General features: G+C 45.6%; 1 protein-coding gene across 22 annotated transcripts in view; it reads right to left on the bottom strand.

Annotated features, from left to right (window-relative positions):
• CC2D2A (coiled-coil and C2 domain containing 2A) overlaps positions 1 to 15,134 on the bottom strand; it is a 116,376-nt gene that overhangs the window by 79,118 nt on the left and 22,124 nt on the right. For all 22 annotated transcript variants that reach the window (XR_014812160.1, XR_014812159.1, XR_014812154.1 and 19 more), the window contains 5 exons: positions 14,048 to 14,136; positions 13,633 to 13,734; positions 9,608 to 9,709; positions 7,966 to 8,142; positions 1,862 to 2,024 (listed from right to left, as the gene is read on the bottom strand). Coding sequence is in view for 9 of the 22 variants with exons in the window: in XM_084971552.1 (XP_084827678.1) it covers positions 1,862 to 2,024; positions 7,966 to 8,142; positions 9,608 to 9,709; positions 13,633 to 13,734; positions 14,048 to 14,136 (633 nt within the window). In the remaining 13 variants the exon portion in view is untranslated. The remainder of the gene's footprint in view (positions 1 to 1,861; positions 2,025 to 7,965; positions 8,143 to 9,607; positions 9,710 to 13,632; positions 13,735 to 14,047; positions 14,137 to 15,134) is intronic.

The following is a 15,134-nucleotide window of genomic DNA, read 5'->3' as shown; positions in this document are numbered from 1 at the left end:
TCACTCTATCTGGAGACCCTTTTCTAAACAGTAATAAGAACAGGAGCAATAGAAATTCGTATTTTTCATCCCATGCTATGTGCTAGTCACAACACAGGCACTTCACTCAGATCACTTTCTCTATGCTCAAAATAAAAATGAATGTTCGGAGTCACCTTACAGGTTAGTTTCATTTCCTTCTGTCTTCAGGTGGGGCACTGAGAATAGGGGAATAAGCTCCCCACCTCACGCAGGCGGCGCTGGGTCTGCGTGTTCAGGGTGGCATCGCCTCCTCGCAGGCCCTCCCTCCCGAGCAGAGCGGGAAGGAAGCCGGATCCCTGCGGACTCCCCGCTCTGAGCAGGCGCAGTGCAACCAGGACGCGTGAAGCCTCTTCCACGGTCCCTGCCAACCCCCAGCTTCTGGCCGACTCACTCATTAACAGTGAGTCCTCTGAACAAAAGCACAAGCGACAAAGCTCCTCCTTGGCGGAGGCTGCTGTTGTGCGCGTCCTTGTATCCCCAGGCAGCAGCAGGGCGCACGCGCAGGTGGGCGCCTCGGGAGCGGGCCACCCAGACCAGGAATGTGCCTTGCTTTACAAGCTTCATGGGCTTAGACCAGATCCGTAATTCCTCTGGCTTCTACTTCATTTGCAAAATGGGCATGGAAAAGATCACTTTTCCAGCCCTGGTCACCTCTGCAGCCCACGTTGGTTGATACACATCAAGAGCTTAGAAAAATACCTGGTGAGAAGTTCGTATGGTGGCTCAGTGGTAACCAACTCGCCTAGCATCTATGAGGATGTGAGTTTGATCCCTGGCCTCGCTCAGTGGGTTAAGGATCCGGCTTGCTGTGAGCTATGATGCAGGTGGAAGACGCGGCAGGGATTCTGTGTGGCTATGGCTGTGATGCAGGCCTGCAGCTGCAGCTCCCATTCAACCCCTAGCCTGGGAACTTCCATAGGCTGAGGATGCAGCCCTGAAATGAAAAAAGGAAAGAAAGAAAGGAAGAAAAGTACCTGGTAGATCAAGGGCACAGAATGCATTCACTATTATTATTATTATTATTGCTATTGTTATTATTTTGGCAAAGTTATCATCTTGGGCACTTTTGCAGCTACTTACTTTAAAACTTGAAATGTCCGATAAATTATAATACTTCGTTGATTCGAACTGATCTCTCAAAAAGAAACAATAATCAACTTTTGGCTCAGTATTCCTTTTTCTTTTTAGGGCTGCACCTGCGGTGTATGAAGTTCCCAGGGTAGGGGTTGAATCGGAGCTATTATGTGCTGGCCTACACCACGGTCACAACAACAATGGAGCCTAGTCACATCTGCTACAATGGGAACTCCCGGCTCAGCTTTCAATTGGAATTCGGAAAGAACAGGACAGATGAAATGAAATCCAACTTCCAGGTCAGGAAAGCACAGGTCCCCCTCTCGGCCTGAGGGGGTGCTCCTGTGGGACTCTGGCTGCCCTGCCCTTTTAAGTGTGAACTGCTGGTACTGGGTGGGGGAACCCTCAGGCACTCTCAGGAGGAAAGAAAATTCTAGGGGAAAGGGAGCAAAGGGAGACCCAGGAAAGACAGGAAGCAGGAGCCTAGGAGTTAGCCAAATGGCACAGAAGCTCTGGGCATCTCCTCATCTCCATCCTCCATCAGCTGTGGCAATGCCGGGTCCTTAACCCACGGAGTGAGGCCAGGGATCAAACCCAAATCCTCAGACACTTAACCCGCTGAGCCCCAGCAGGAGCACCTGAACATATTTCTTGATCATTAAATCAGGTTAGAAATTGGGGCTGGTTGTGAAAATCAGGAACCATATTTCATTTGAAGGAAAACGAAGATGCCTAAGCTGAGCAGGAAGATAAAGAGAGCAAGTACCTGTCAGTCTGCTGGGTATGAACAGGAGTTCTTTTTCCATCTGCAGCTGAACGTGGATGCTTTCATAATCTGCGGGTCTAACTGCCACAAAATCTTCAGCTGTCTGGTCCAAGCCCAGCAGGAGATCCTCAGCATCTTTGCCTTCAAGCAGTTCTTCCTCATCCTGTGATGCATTAAAAAATAGACCATGATGGAAGAGAAGAAAAGGAATATAGGGAGTTCCCGTCGTGGCGCAGTGGCTAACGAATCCGACTAGGAACCATGAGGCTGCGGGTTTGATCCCTGGCCTCGCTCAGTGGTTAAGGATCTGGCGTTGCTGTGAGCTGTGGTGTAGGTCGCAGATGCGGCTTGGATCTGGCATTGCTGTGGCTCTGGCGTAGGCCGGCAGCTACAGCTCTGATTAGACCCCTAGCCCGGGAACCTCCATATGCCGTAGGAGCAGCCCTAGAAAAGGCAAAAAGACAAAAAATAAAAAAATTTTAAAAAAGGAATATAAAAATATAAGAAATATAAGAAATATAAGAATATAAGAAAGGGAATACATATACATAATATATATCTATAATAAAATATGTGAGGAAAGTATATATATTCCTTTTCTTATATTATCTATATTATATATTATGTATAGGTAAAACTGGGTCATTTTGCTGTACAGCAGAAATTGGCACAGCATTTTAAATCAACTACACTTTAATTAAAAAAAGAATGCAATAGAAAAAATAACAGAAAACAATCAAGCAAAGATGATTTACTTAGAAAAATAATCAATGACATTAAATGCTTCGAATAACATTCTTTTCCTTTCTTTTTAATTTTTTTTTTTTAGTTGTTCCTTTATTTATTTATCCTTTTTTTGCCTCCCCACAGCATATGGAGTTCCCAGGCAGGGATCAGATCCAAGCAAAGTTGAGACCTAAGCCTCAGCTGCAGCAACACCAGATCCTTAACCCACTGTGCCAGGCCAGGGATGGCACCTGCATCCAGCACTCCCAAGGTGCTTCAGATCCCGTTGTGCCACAGGGGAAACTTCCTTTTCCTTTTGTTTATCTTTTTCTAAATGAAAGCATAAAACTATATGGTCTTTCCTATTTAATAAGCTTTGTTTTCCACTATTCTGCACACTTGGAAAATGTCAAAGTCAAAATGGGCTGAGGTCAGAAGAGATGTGCTAAGCAAAACAAGTGAAATCTCAATAATGCTGGCCTCCTTTGAGGTATCTATTCTTCCACAGTTACTTAAAGAGCCTGGGTTTATGAGTCCCATGACATTTTAACCTTCCACTTGGCAGCAGCCCCAGGGCAAACGCGCCAAGCATGGGCTCCACACACTCTGCTCACACTGCCTGAGCTTGAATCCCATCTTCACCTCCTACTGCTTGGGTGGCAGTGGAAGTTCTCAAGCTAGGGGTTGAATTGGAGCTGCAGCTCTCGGTCTACGCCACAGCCACAGCAACTTGGGATCCAAGCTATGTCTGGGACCTACACTACAGCTCACTGCAACGCCAGATCCTTAACCCACTGAGCGAGGCCAGGGATCGAACCTGCATCCTCATGGATACTAGTCGGATTTGTTTCCACTTCACCACAACAGGAATTCCCACTTACCTACCCTTCTGCTCCTCAGTTTTCTCAGCTGTAAGACTGGGATATTAACAGAGTTTCCTCTTAGGATTTTGTGAGAATATAATTAAATGATGCATGAGAACATTCTAAGCACAGGCCCTGTAATCACAAATGTCAGCTGAAGTACGTTGATTTAGTTTGCGTATTTTCTGAACATTTTTCCCTTTCTCCTCTCCCTCTCTCTCTTCCCCCTTCTTTTCTTCTTCTTCTTCTATTTTTTTTTTTTTTTGCTTTTTTGGGCCACACATGGAAGTTCCCAGGCCAGGGGTTGAATTGGAGCTACAGCTGCCAGCCTACACTATAGCCACAGCAAAACAGCAATGCCAGATCTGAGCTGCATCTGCAACCTACCCCCCATGTCATGGCAATGCTGGATCTCTAACCCACTGAGCGAGGCCGGGGATGGAACCCTCATCCTCATGGATACTAGTTGGGTTCATCACTGCTGAGCCACAGCAGACCTCCTCTTTCTCCTCCTTCTTCCCCTTTTCTCCTTCTTGTCTTTTCCTTGTTCTTCTTTAAAAAATTTAAACCTGACATCCATTTGTGAGCAACAGATTTTAAAATCCAGTGGAGGCTGCCAGGTAGCTGAAAACAGTGGTGGTAGCCTAGCTTCCTGCCTCCTAATCCTTTTTCCCCAAATATGCAAAATGAGAAGAAGGGTAAAATCAATCTACATGGTAACCAAGCACTCAGCATAACCTGAAGTTAGAGAATGCCAAAAACTTCAAAAAGTGAAAAGAGAAACATCTCGTAATATCAGTGTGTGCTCTTTCTGTCTCATACCCCACCTCTGCTCTGTGGTGAGAAAAGACAGGGGAGAAAACTGCGGAGATGACGGAAGAGGGAAGCTAGTGATGGGGCCTGCAAGTGGTTCAAATCCTCCACCAGTGAGGCCAAACCTGCTCTGAGCATGAAAATACCAAAAAAAAAAAAAAAAAGTGCCTAGGAGACCAGAGCCTGGACTATAGGCTATAGGGGAGGGGCCTCAAAGTATGTATGATTTAAAGGGGAAATTTTAAAAATTTAAAAAAAAAAAAAAGGTGTTCCTGTCGTTGCTCTGGGGTAACCAACCCAACTAGTATCCATGAGGATGCGAGTTTGATCCCTGGCCTCACTCAGCGGGTTAAGGATCCTGTGTGGCTGTGGCTGTGGCATAGGTTGGCAGCTGCAGTTCTGACTTGACCCCTAGCCTGGGAACTTCCATACACCATGCGTGCAGCCCTAAAAAGACAAAAAACAAAAAAATTAAAAGGGCGATTTTAGAAACACAGAGCTTCCAGGGGAGAAAAAATGCAAAAGGAGGGAGAAGTGGCTTTTGGAGAGAGGTGTCCTGATTTAAGAAGCCCACAGGTCTGTGGACAGTCCTGCCTTCCCAAGGAGGAGCCTTGGTTCTCCTCCCATCCTGCACAGGCTATACTTTGTGACTTGCCCAGACTCTATCAGTAGAATATCAGTGTGGGTATGTGGCTTCTGACACTACGTCCTAAAAGGCACTGTTGTGTCCTCCTTGCTTCCTCTTGAATCACTTGCTTTGGGGAAACCTGTCATGTCCTGAAGACACTCAGGCAGCTTCATGGGGAGGTCTGAACTGAGGCCTCCAGGCAACACCAGCGCTTGCTGAGCAGATGGGCGGGCTGCCTTGGAAGCAAACCCTTCCACCTCCGTCAAGCCTTCAGATGACTGCAGCCTTGGCCACCTGTCTGTAACCTCATGAAAGATCCTGAACCAGAACTAGCTGAATATGGAGCTCCCATCGTGGTGCAGTGGAAACAAATCCAACTAGGAACCATGAGGTTTCAGGTTCGATCCCTGGCTTCATTCAGTGGGTTAAGGATCTGGTGTTGCTGTGAGCTGTGGTGTAGGTTGCAGATGCGGCTTGGATCTGGTGTTGCTGTGGCTGGGGTGTAGGCCAGCGATTACAGCTCTGATTGGACCCCTAGCCTGGGAACCTCCATATGCCACAGGTGTGGCCCTAAAAAGACAAAAGGAAAAAAAAAACAACAAAAAAAGCAGAACTAGCTGAATACAGATTTGTAAAACAATTATTATAGAACATGCTGAGGTCTTCCCAAGCTTTCAGAGACTAGGTAAGAAATTACATTTCTGGGAGTCATTTTTCAAGGGAGGTGATAAAAGTTAAGCACAGAAATAGACTAACTGTGCGAATTCGTAGACATCCTGGTATCTTTTTCTTTTTGTTTTTTAATGTGGTGGAGTCTGAGTAACACAGAATTTATTGTGTTAACCATGCTTAAGTGTACATACAGTTCTGTGGCATGAGGTGACATTATCATATAAACGTTGTCACCAGCCATCTGTGGGACATCTTCTCCAACTGAAAGTCTGTCCCCATTAAACAACAGCTCCCCACTTCCCCTTCTTCCAGCCACTGGCAACCACCATTCTACTGTCTTTCTCTATGAACTTGACAACTCTGGGTACCTCATGAACGTGGGATCAGATAATATTTGTCCTTTTGTAACTGACTTATTTCACTTTGCATAATGTCATCAAGGTTCATCTGGGTTTAGCAGGTGTCAGAACTCCCTTCCTTTTTAATGCTGAATAATACTCTGTTCTATGTATATATCACATTTGATTTATCCATTTATCTATTGATGGGCAGGTAGATTGCTTCCACTCTGGCTGTTGTAAATAATGCGTCTATCAACAACAATGTACAAACATCTCTCTGAGTGCTTCGCAGAAGTGGGAATTGCTGAATTCCCATATGCCATGGGAACCAAAGAAAAAAAATTAAAAGGGTGATTTTAGAAACACAGAGGTTGCAGGGTAGAAAAATGCAAAAGGAGGGAGAAGTTACTTTCTCCCTCCATATGGTTATTTTTTTTCTTTTTGCTTTTAGGGCCACACCTGCGGCATATGGACATTCCCAGGCTAGGGGTCAAGTAGGAGCTACAGCTGCCAGCCTACACCGCAGCCACAGCAACGCCAGATCCGAGACTCCTCTGTGACCTATACCGAAGCTCATGGCAATGCTGGATCCTTTCAGCCACTGAAAGAGGTCAGGGATCGAACCTGCATCCTCATGGATGCTAGTCAGATTCGTTTCTGCTGAGCCACCACAGGAACTCCACGAGTCCCATTTCTCAACATCTTTGCTAATACTTGTTCTTTCTTCCTTCCTTCGTCTACCTATCTATCCGTCTATCTATTGATCTACTTTATAAGAGTCATTCTAATTTGTGTAAAGTGATATCCTATTGTGATTTTCATGTGCGTGTCCCTAAGTATCAGTGACGTTAAGCATCTTTCCATGTACTTATAGGCCATTTCTCTATCTGCCTTGGAGAAGTGTCTATTCAAATCCTCTGCCATTTTTTTTTTTTGCCTTTTCTAGGGCCACTCCCATGGCATATGGAGGTTCCCAGGCTAGGGGTCTAATAGGAGCTGTAGTTGCCAGCCTGCGCCAGAGCCACAGCAGCGCCATATCCAAACCACATCTGCGACCTACAACACAGCTTACAGCAACGCCAGATCCTTAACCCACTGAGCAAGGCCAGGGATCGAACCCGCCACCTCATGGTTCCTAGTCAGATTTGTTAACCACTGAGCCATGATGGGAACTCCCTCTGCCCATTTTTTAATGGCGTGTCTTCTTTTATCTCACACATCCCACCCACAATTATGTAATTGGAACTGTAGCTTGGGTGTGGTATGGGCCATCAAAAGGTACTCACTTGGAAAGTTGAGGGAAGAGAGAAAGTTAGGTTTACTTTGCATATGAAATAAATACCAATCCTATGTGGAACCTGGTAAGAAAAATCTGTGAGCCACAATCCTCTGCCTTTTTTTTTTTTTTTTTCCCCGTGAAAGAAAGATGGGCAGATTTAATCAAGGCTCTCACTCCTCAAATTATGGGGTGAAATCAAGGGCTACAGAAAGTGAAGCTCGTATTCCTACTGCTTTCAACTAGGACATGGATGAGCTGTTCTGTGTAGTGCTGGCAGGTGTGTCCCCAGGCACTTTCATCCTGGCTAGGATATCATCACTCTCATTTCCATCATCATCACCGTCTCTATCATCATCACCATCTTCAGCACCGTCATTATCATCATCACCACCTTCAGCATCGTTATCACTGTCATCATCACCGTCATCACCAACATCATCACCATCACCATCAGCATCACCGTCATTATCATCATCACCACCTTCAGCATCGTTATCACTGTCATCATCACCGTCATCACCAACATCATCACCATGACCATCTGCATCACCATCATCACCACCTTCAGCATCGTTATCACTGTCATCATCACCGTCATCACCAACATCATCACCATCACCATCAGCATCACCATCATCACCATCATCACCACCTTCAGCATCGTTATCACTGTCATCCTCACCGTCATCACCAACATCATCAGCATCACCATCATCCCACATCAGTCACCATCATCACGAACTCATCATCCCTGTCATCGTTACCAGCCTAATACTAAATACCGTTTGGTTTACTCCTTCTTGCACAGGTGGCTCTTCTTCCTCTCCTTCCTTCTCCTCTTGGTTAGTTCCATCTCTATTTTTTGCTCTTGGTTTTTCCTCTGAGTCCTCCGGTTCGGGATCAAAGTTGAAAGTAAAGAAGTTATAGGCTTCCTCGGCAGAAGGGAAGCCAGGCGGAACCTGCAGAGAAGCAGCGAGCAATAGAATTGCGGATTATCCAAGCTAAGCTCTGCACAGTTTGCGGATAGCTGGCTGGATGCTAATGGTGTCGGGCACAGTCCAGGCTTCCTAAGTGTTTTACCTTTGTTGAAGGTTATGAACTTCAACAGGTGCAACAGGCCTCCTTGATTAAGTAACTTTAATGAGTCACTTTATTTTTTTTTATAAATCAGCTATTATTTACCTTCCTAGAGGCACATACATATATTAATTACATCAGTAAAAGCTTTAGAAAAGTAGATTCAATTTGTTGCTGTTGTTGTTGTTATTTTTAATAGCTGTACCCATGGCACAGGAAGTTCCTGGGCCAGGGGGATTGAGTCTGACCTGCAGTTGTGGCAACATCAGATCCTTAACCGAATGTGCAGGGCTGGGGATCAAACCTGCATTTCTGCAGGGACTGAAGCCGCTGCAGTTGGATTCTTAGCCCCCTGCTCCACAGTGGGAACTCCTAGATTCAGTGTTCTATGGCCAATGCTGAGATACTTTTATTTATGAGCAATACAGTGTTTGCTAAATTTTTTAAAAACTCTCCTTTTTCTTGCTTTGCTTTGACTCTTCTTGAGTTAGTAGCCCCCTTTATCCCCATAATAAAAGCTGTGCAGGGACATCCCATTGTGGGTCAGCGGGTTAAGAACCTGATGAGTATCCATGAGGATGCGGGTTTGATTCCTGGCCTCGCTCAGTGGGTTAAGGATCAGGCGTTGCCACAAGCTGTGGCATAAACCACAGATGAGGCTCAGATCTGGCATTGCTGTGGCTGTGGTGTAGGTTGGCAGCTGCAGCTCCTATTCGACCCACAGCCTGGGAACCTCCATAGGCTGCAGGTGTGACTCTGAAAAAAAAAAAAAGCAAAGCTGTGCAACTTCACAGCTGAACAAGTCGTCTTATCATTACCATTTCTTCCCTTCCATGCATTTCCCTTTCCCAAATCAGACAGTGTTCTAATCTCTCCACTAGATTCTAGGACTTCAGAAGTAGGAATCATTTCTCTTGTTTTTTTTTCTTGCACCCTCCATGCAGTAGGAGCCAGCTTATGTATACAGTCATCTCTCATTGGATATTTTGGAAAAACACAAACAAGTCAACAAAATACACCATTTAAAGTATTCATGATTTAAAACAAGCATGATTTGAAGAGACAGGATTGGGAGTTCCCATTGTGGCACAGGAGAAATGAATCCCACTAGGACCCATGAGGTTGCAGGTTTGATCCCTGGCCTCACTCAGTGGGTTAAGGATCTGGTGTTGCCGTGAGCTGTGGTGTGAGTCGCAGACACGGCTCGGATGTGGCGTGGCTGTGGCTGTGGCTGTGGCCGGCAGGACAGCTCTGATTGGACCCCTAGCCTGGGAACCTCCATATGCTGCGGGTGTGGTCCTAAAAAAACCCAAATAAATCAATAAATAAAGAGACAGGATATCTCACCGTGGGTTTAGACTTGATTTTTCGTACAGAATCGTGGAACTTGACTCTTGAATGACCTTGGGAGTCATCTTCGGGTTGAGCTCTTTGCGTCTCTCCACCCGGCTGTATGAGCAGGAAAAAAAAAAAAAAAAAAAAAAAGTTCTGTGTTATTTCCACTTTGATGTTTCCATACCCTTGGAGATTTGTATTTGGCTTTGTTCTCTTATCACAAGTCTGCTGAGCATCATTTAAGAGAAATGCAAAAGAAAGTCAGCCCAGATTTGCGTGGATGAATTTGGATTTCTGACCCGTTTTGCCAGCTGATTTCTCCCTTTCTCTCTGAGAGCCTCTAACACCAGCTACTACTTAGAGGTAGAGGGCTCACCATACGCCAGGCACTGAAACACTGTAACGTGTAAACTCATTGAATCCTCAAAACAATACTAAGAGTTAAGTCCTGATACTATCCCTACTTTTTATTTTTATTTTCTTTTTACAGAGGCACCTGCAGCACATGGAAGTTCCCAGGCTAGGGGTCAAATCAGAGCTGCAGCTGAGGCTTACGCCATAGCCACAGTAACACCGGATCCGAGCCCCATCTGCCACCCATGCCCCAGCTTGCGGCAGTGCTGGATCCTTAACCCACTGAGGGAGGCTGGGGATCAAACCCACATCCTCATGGATGTCGGGTTCTCAGTCTGCTGAGCTACGACGGGAACTCCCTCATATCCCTATTTTACTGAGGTGGAAAGTGAGATCCAGAGAGTAAATAAGTTACACGTCCAAGGTCACATGGCTAGTGAATGAGATGGCCAGCATTTAATGCTGGGCAGCAAAGGTCCAGCACCTGGGTTCCTCGTGTGCTCTTTGCTCTATGGATATGAGCGGCCACTGGGTTGAGGTATATACCTGAAGAGATGTGCTGGTGAGTGGGCTGTTCCACTGGGTGCTTGAGATCAGGTCTAAGGACAAGGCAGTTGATGTTTGCCTCAAATCCTCAGAGGGGCTCTTGGGCTAAGATATGGACTATGATAGACACGCAGGTCAAGGTCCTGCTCATAGGGAGAAATAAAAACCCTGTGAGCCAAGGGAGTATATTTCTACTTCTAAAACTTCCAACTCGATTTGGAATATCGTATTCATGACCAATGGATGAGGGAGAGCTGCCAGGATTTTGCAAAGTGATTATCAATCAAAAGGCACAGACAATGGAGTTCCCATCGTGACTCAGTGGTTAATGAAACCAACTAGTATCCATGAATGGACACGGGTTTGATCCCTGGCATCCATCAGTGGGTTAAGGATCCTGCATTGTCGTGGCTGTGGTGTAGGCCGGCAGCTCTAGCTCCGATTCGACCCCCTAGCCTGGGAACCTCCATGTGCTGCGGGTGAGGCCGTAAAAAGTCCAGAAAAAAAAAAAAGAAAAAAAGAAGGTGCAGACAAGGTCCAGACCCTCCTATATCACTTAGCTCCCTTGTGCAGATGCTGAGACTCATGCATCTACTGAAACACCCCAAGTGCTTCAAGCTGATGGGATTTTAGGTAGTTTTTCTTTATGTTTGAATATCTTAGAATTGTAGCTCTTACAATTATGGCTCTTCTGGAAGAAAAGAAATTGGACCTGAAGAGAAAGAAATGTGTCTTCAGCAGAATGGAGTAGCAAAATTGTCATAAAGCTATTTCGGTGGACCAACCGAAGGGGCCTTCTACCAGAGACAACAAGGCATGGGCACGGCTGCAACTTGCCTTGTAATCATGTAATCTCTGGCTTGTTTGGGATGAATATAGGCGCAGGTTTATAACATCTCATTGTAGAAAAAGAAAAGGCATATTCTAAGAAATCCATGGCTGTGTTCCAGAAAGATCCCTAAAGCTTGTACTTTATTTATTTGGCTGTGCCTGTGGCATGTGTAAGTTCCTGGGCCAAGGATCAAACCGGAGTCACAGCAGTGACAATGCCTTAACTCGCTGTGCCGTAAGGAAACTCCAAGCTTGTACTTTAAAAACAACTAAAACCATCACTGTCAAGAACAATAATAATTGGGAGCTCCCATTGTGGCTCAGTGGATTAAGTGCCCGACTGGTATCCATGAGGATGTGGGTTCAATCCCTGGCTTTGTTCAGTGGGTTAAGGATCTGCCATTGCTACAAGCTGTGGCGTAGGTTGCAGATGTGGCTTGGATCACAGGTTGCTGTGGTTGTGGCAAAGGCTGCAGCTCCGATTTGACCCCCAGCCTGAGAATTTCCCTTTGCCGCTGATGCAACCCCCCTCCCCCCTAGAAAAGAACAATAATAATTGGATTAGACTTGCAAACACTTCATTGAGCTATCTGTTCTTTTGTTCTTTCCATTCCTTCTTCTACCCTCTTTCATGCTGTCCTTTAGCTATATCTGCGATGACTTTTTTTTTTTTTAGGGCCACATCTCAGGCATGCGGAAGTTCCCAGGCTAGGAGCTGAATCAGAGCAGCAGCTGCCGGCCTACACCACAGCCACAGCAATGCCAGGTCCTTAACCCACTGAGTGAAGCCAGGGATCAAATCCGGGACCTCATAGATACTAGTTGGGTTCGTAACTGCTGAGCCACGATGGGAACTCCTGCGATATGTTTTTCCATTTTTCACTTGCTTCCTCTCTGCCTCATGGGTCTTTACTGTCATTTTTTTCCTCCAAGTGTATGACCTTCCTCATTCGGTCTCTGTCCCTCAGGAAACAAGGGCAAACCTTCAAAACTCACCACAGTAGAAATGCTTCTTAAATAGGTTTCCCCAGGTCCGGTCCCTTCCTCTACATGCATCTCCAGAGGACACACATTGAGATACCTCACCAGCACCTCAGAGTCAAACCAGAATCACCCCAGTGCATTCAAACCATCTCCCAATTCCATTGTCAATAGTTTTCCACGACTTTAGAAAACTATCAGGGCTCCTTAGAGTACCATTCACGGCCACTATCTGATTCTACTTTTTTTTTTTCCATTTTGGCCACCCCACAGTGTGTGGGGGTTCCCAGGCCAGGGATCAGATCTGAGCTGCAGTTGCAACCTACCCCACGGCTGCAGCTGTGTCAATACCAGATCCTTAATCCACTGTGCCAGGCTGGGGATCAAACCTGAGACCAAACCTGTGTCCCAGTGTGGCAGAGATGCCGCTGATCTCTTTGCACCACAGCGGGAACGCCACCTGATTCTACTCTTAAATCTCCTTTTCTGTTTCTCAGCAAGATCCATGGATCCAGTGACTCATGAGACAGAACGGGAATGCGATGGAGAGGGGATCAAATCCTGACTCCGCAAACATTCTCTGGGACCTGGGGATGGATTTGCAGTCTCTCTGAACCTCATGGATCAAACACGAATGAAGATAAAAGTATCCACTTGCAGGAGGGTTGAGATAGTGATATGATAACATGGGAAAAGGCTTGGCAAAATGCCTGCTCTGGGTAATACTACTCCTAATAGTAATACTACTACTACTACTAGTAGTACTAATAATAACAGTAGTTATTATTATTATTATTGCCCTCATCCATGGCATATGGAAGTTCCCTGGGCCAGGGATCGAATCCAAGTTGCAGCTGCTGTGGCAATACCGGATCCTTAACTCAGCGCTATGCTGAGCTGGGGATGGACAGTGCTGGATTCTTAATCTGCTCTGCCACAGCGGAAACTCTAGTAGCTACTATTATTATTATTATTTGCTTTTTAAGGCCACATCCTCCACATATGGAAGTTCCCAGGTTAGGGATCGAATTGGGGCTATAGTCGCTGGCCTACACCACAGCCACAGCAATGCCAGATCTGAGCCATGTCTGCGACCTACACCGCAGCTCACGGCAACACTGGACCCTTAACCCACCGAGCGAGGCCAGGGGTCCTCATGGATGCTAGTCGGATTCGTTTCCCCTGCACCAAAATGGGAACTCCACTATATTATTATTTATAGGCCTTTAACACATCCTCTATGCAAAGCTCTGTTCTAGAACTTCTGGAAATTTATATTCTGCTTCTCTGTCTTTGGTTATAAAGCAGGATGGCTCACTTCTCACCTCTGTGCCAAACTCTGTCTCCACTTCTTTCTCACCAGGACTTCGTAAGCGCCTGGGCCGAGGCGGGGGGATTTCTTGCAGCAACGCGCTTTCTGCTTTGGACTAAAAAGTCAAACAGAAAATGAGAAAGATGCTATGCAAACCTCAGTCACCAACTTGGGAGGAAATAATCAGGAAAAAAAATACATGTTATATTTCTTCGATGATTTCGAAAAAAGATGTTAAATTCTTCTTAAGCATAATTTTCGATGTTAAATTGAATGGCCAGTGTTAAATGCTACAGTAACATTTAAAACATGAAAAACAAACTTAACAGTATTCAAATCCACCTAGTTTTGAACAAACAAAGCAAGCTAGACAAGGCAGCAAGCACTGCAGTCAGCACTGAACAGAATATTCCTGCGGGTTTTCTCACCCTGGCAGCTTGTAACTTCTCCCTCATGCGTTCTCTCATGGAAAATTCGGCAAAGCCTGTTCTGGAAGCTGAAGGAATTGGAGGTAAGCCTAGAAAAAGACAAGAAAATTACTTTAAAAGAACATTTTTTTCCCCCCAAAGAGAAGATTAGATTAAAAATAGCAAGAGAATGTAACTTTCTTTTGCAAATTTAGTGTCACATAAGCAAACACCAGATAGTGCAAACAACCGTCCTTTTGATGTCCTAAGTACATGTCTTGGTTTCTTTAAGGGGTACAGTGAGAACCCGGTCCTATCTGGACTGTCACACCAACTTAACTGAGAATAAAATAAATGATGCTTGACCATTCAAGGCAGATACACTTACCAATTCCATCACCACTGGGAAATGGAAATTTATTGATGTGAGAAACAGGCTCTTTGGAAGAATGGCTGGCTATTGATTTTGGGGTTCAACTTTCAACAGCGCTGATAACTAACATCAGAGAAACCTTGGCTACAGATCCAGGCTATAGCCTTGGGTGATACCGTATATAGACATGACAACATATATTTTGCACCTATTATTAAACCTATACATAAATATCATGAAACATTGTTCAGCTATGATGTGCTGCTCTCTGTAAAAGTGTATTGAATGCATTTTTTTTTTTAGGGCCACACCCACAGCATATGGAAGTTACGGGGCTAGGGGTTGAATGAAGTCACAGCTGCCAGCCTACACCACAGCCACAGCAATGCCAGGTCCGAGCTACATCTGCAACCTACACCACAGCTCATGGCAATGCCGGATCCCTAACCCACTGAGCGATGCCAGGGATCGAACCCTCGTCCTCATGAATACGAGTCAGGTTCTTAACCCGCTGAGCCACAACAGGCGCTTCTGAAAGCGTTTTCTCATCAGTCTTACCCCGGCCCTGCTGGGAGCACACTGGTGTGGCCATCCCATCAGCAGGCAACTTGAAGATGAAGACTCTGAGGCTGTCGGGAGTAAGTGCATTAAAATCTCACACTTGGAGGCGGGATGCTTGAGATCTGGGCCCACTGCTATTGTTCCCAGCTCTCTACACCATTATGAAAGAGGTGG

Source organism: Sus scrofa, chromosome 8 (genome assembly GCF_054392235.1).
Source record: "Sus scrofa isolate SSC_HxYL_T2T_F1_AM1 chromosome 8, Sscrofa_HxYL_maternal_Yorkshire_Landrace_v2.0, whole genome shotgun sequence".
Classification (NCBI taxonomy): domain Eukaryota; kingdom Metazoa; phylum Chordata; class Mammalia; order Artiodactyla; family Suidae; genus Sus; species Sus scrofa.
Note: the sequence above shows the minus strand (reverse complement) of the source record. Positions and strands in the feature narration are given on the sequence as shown.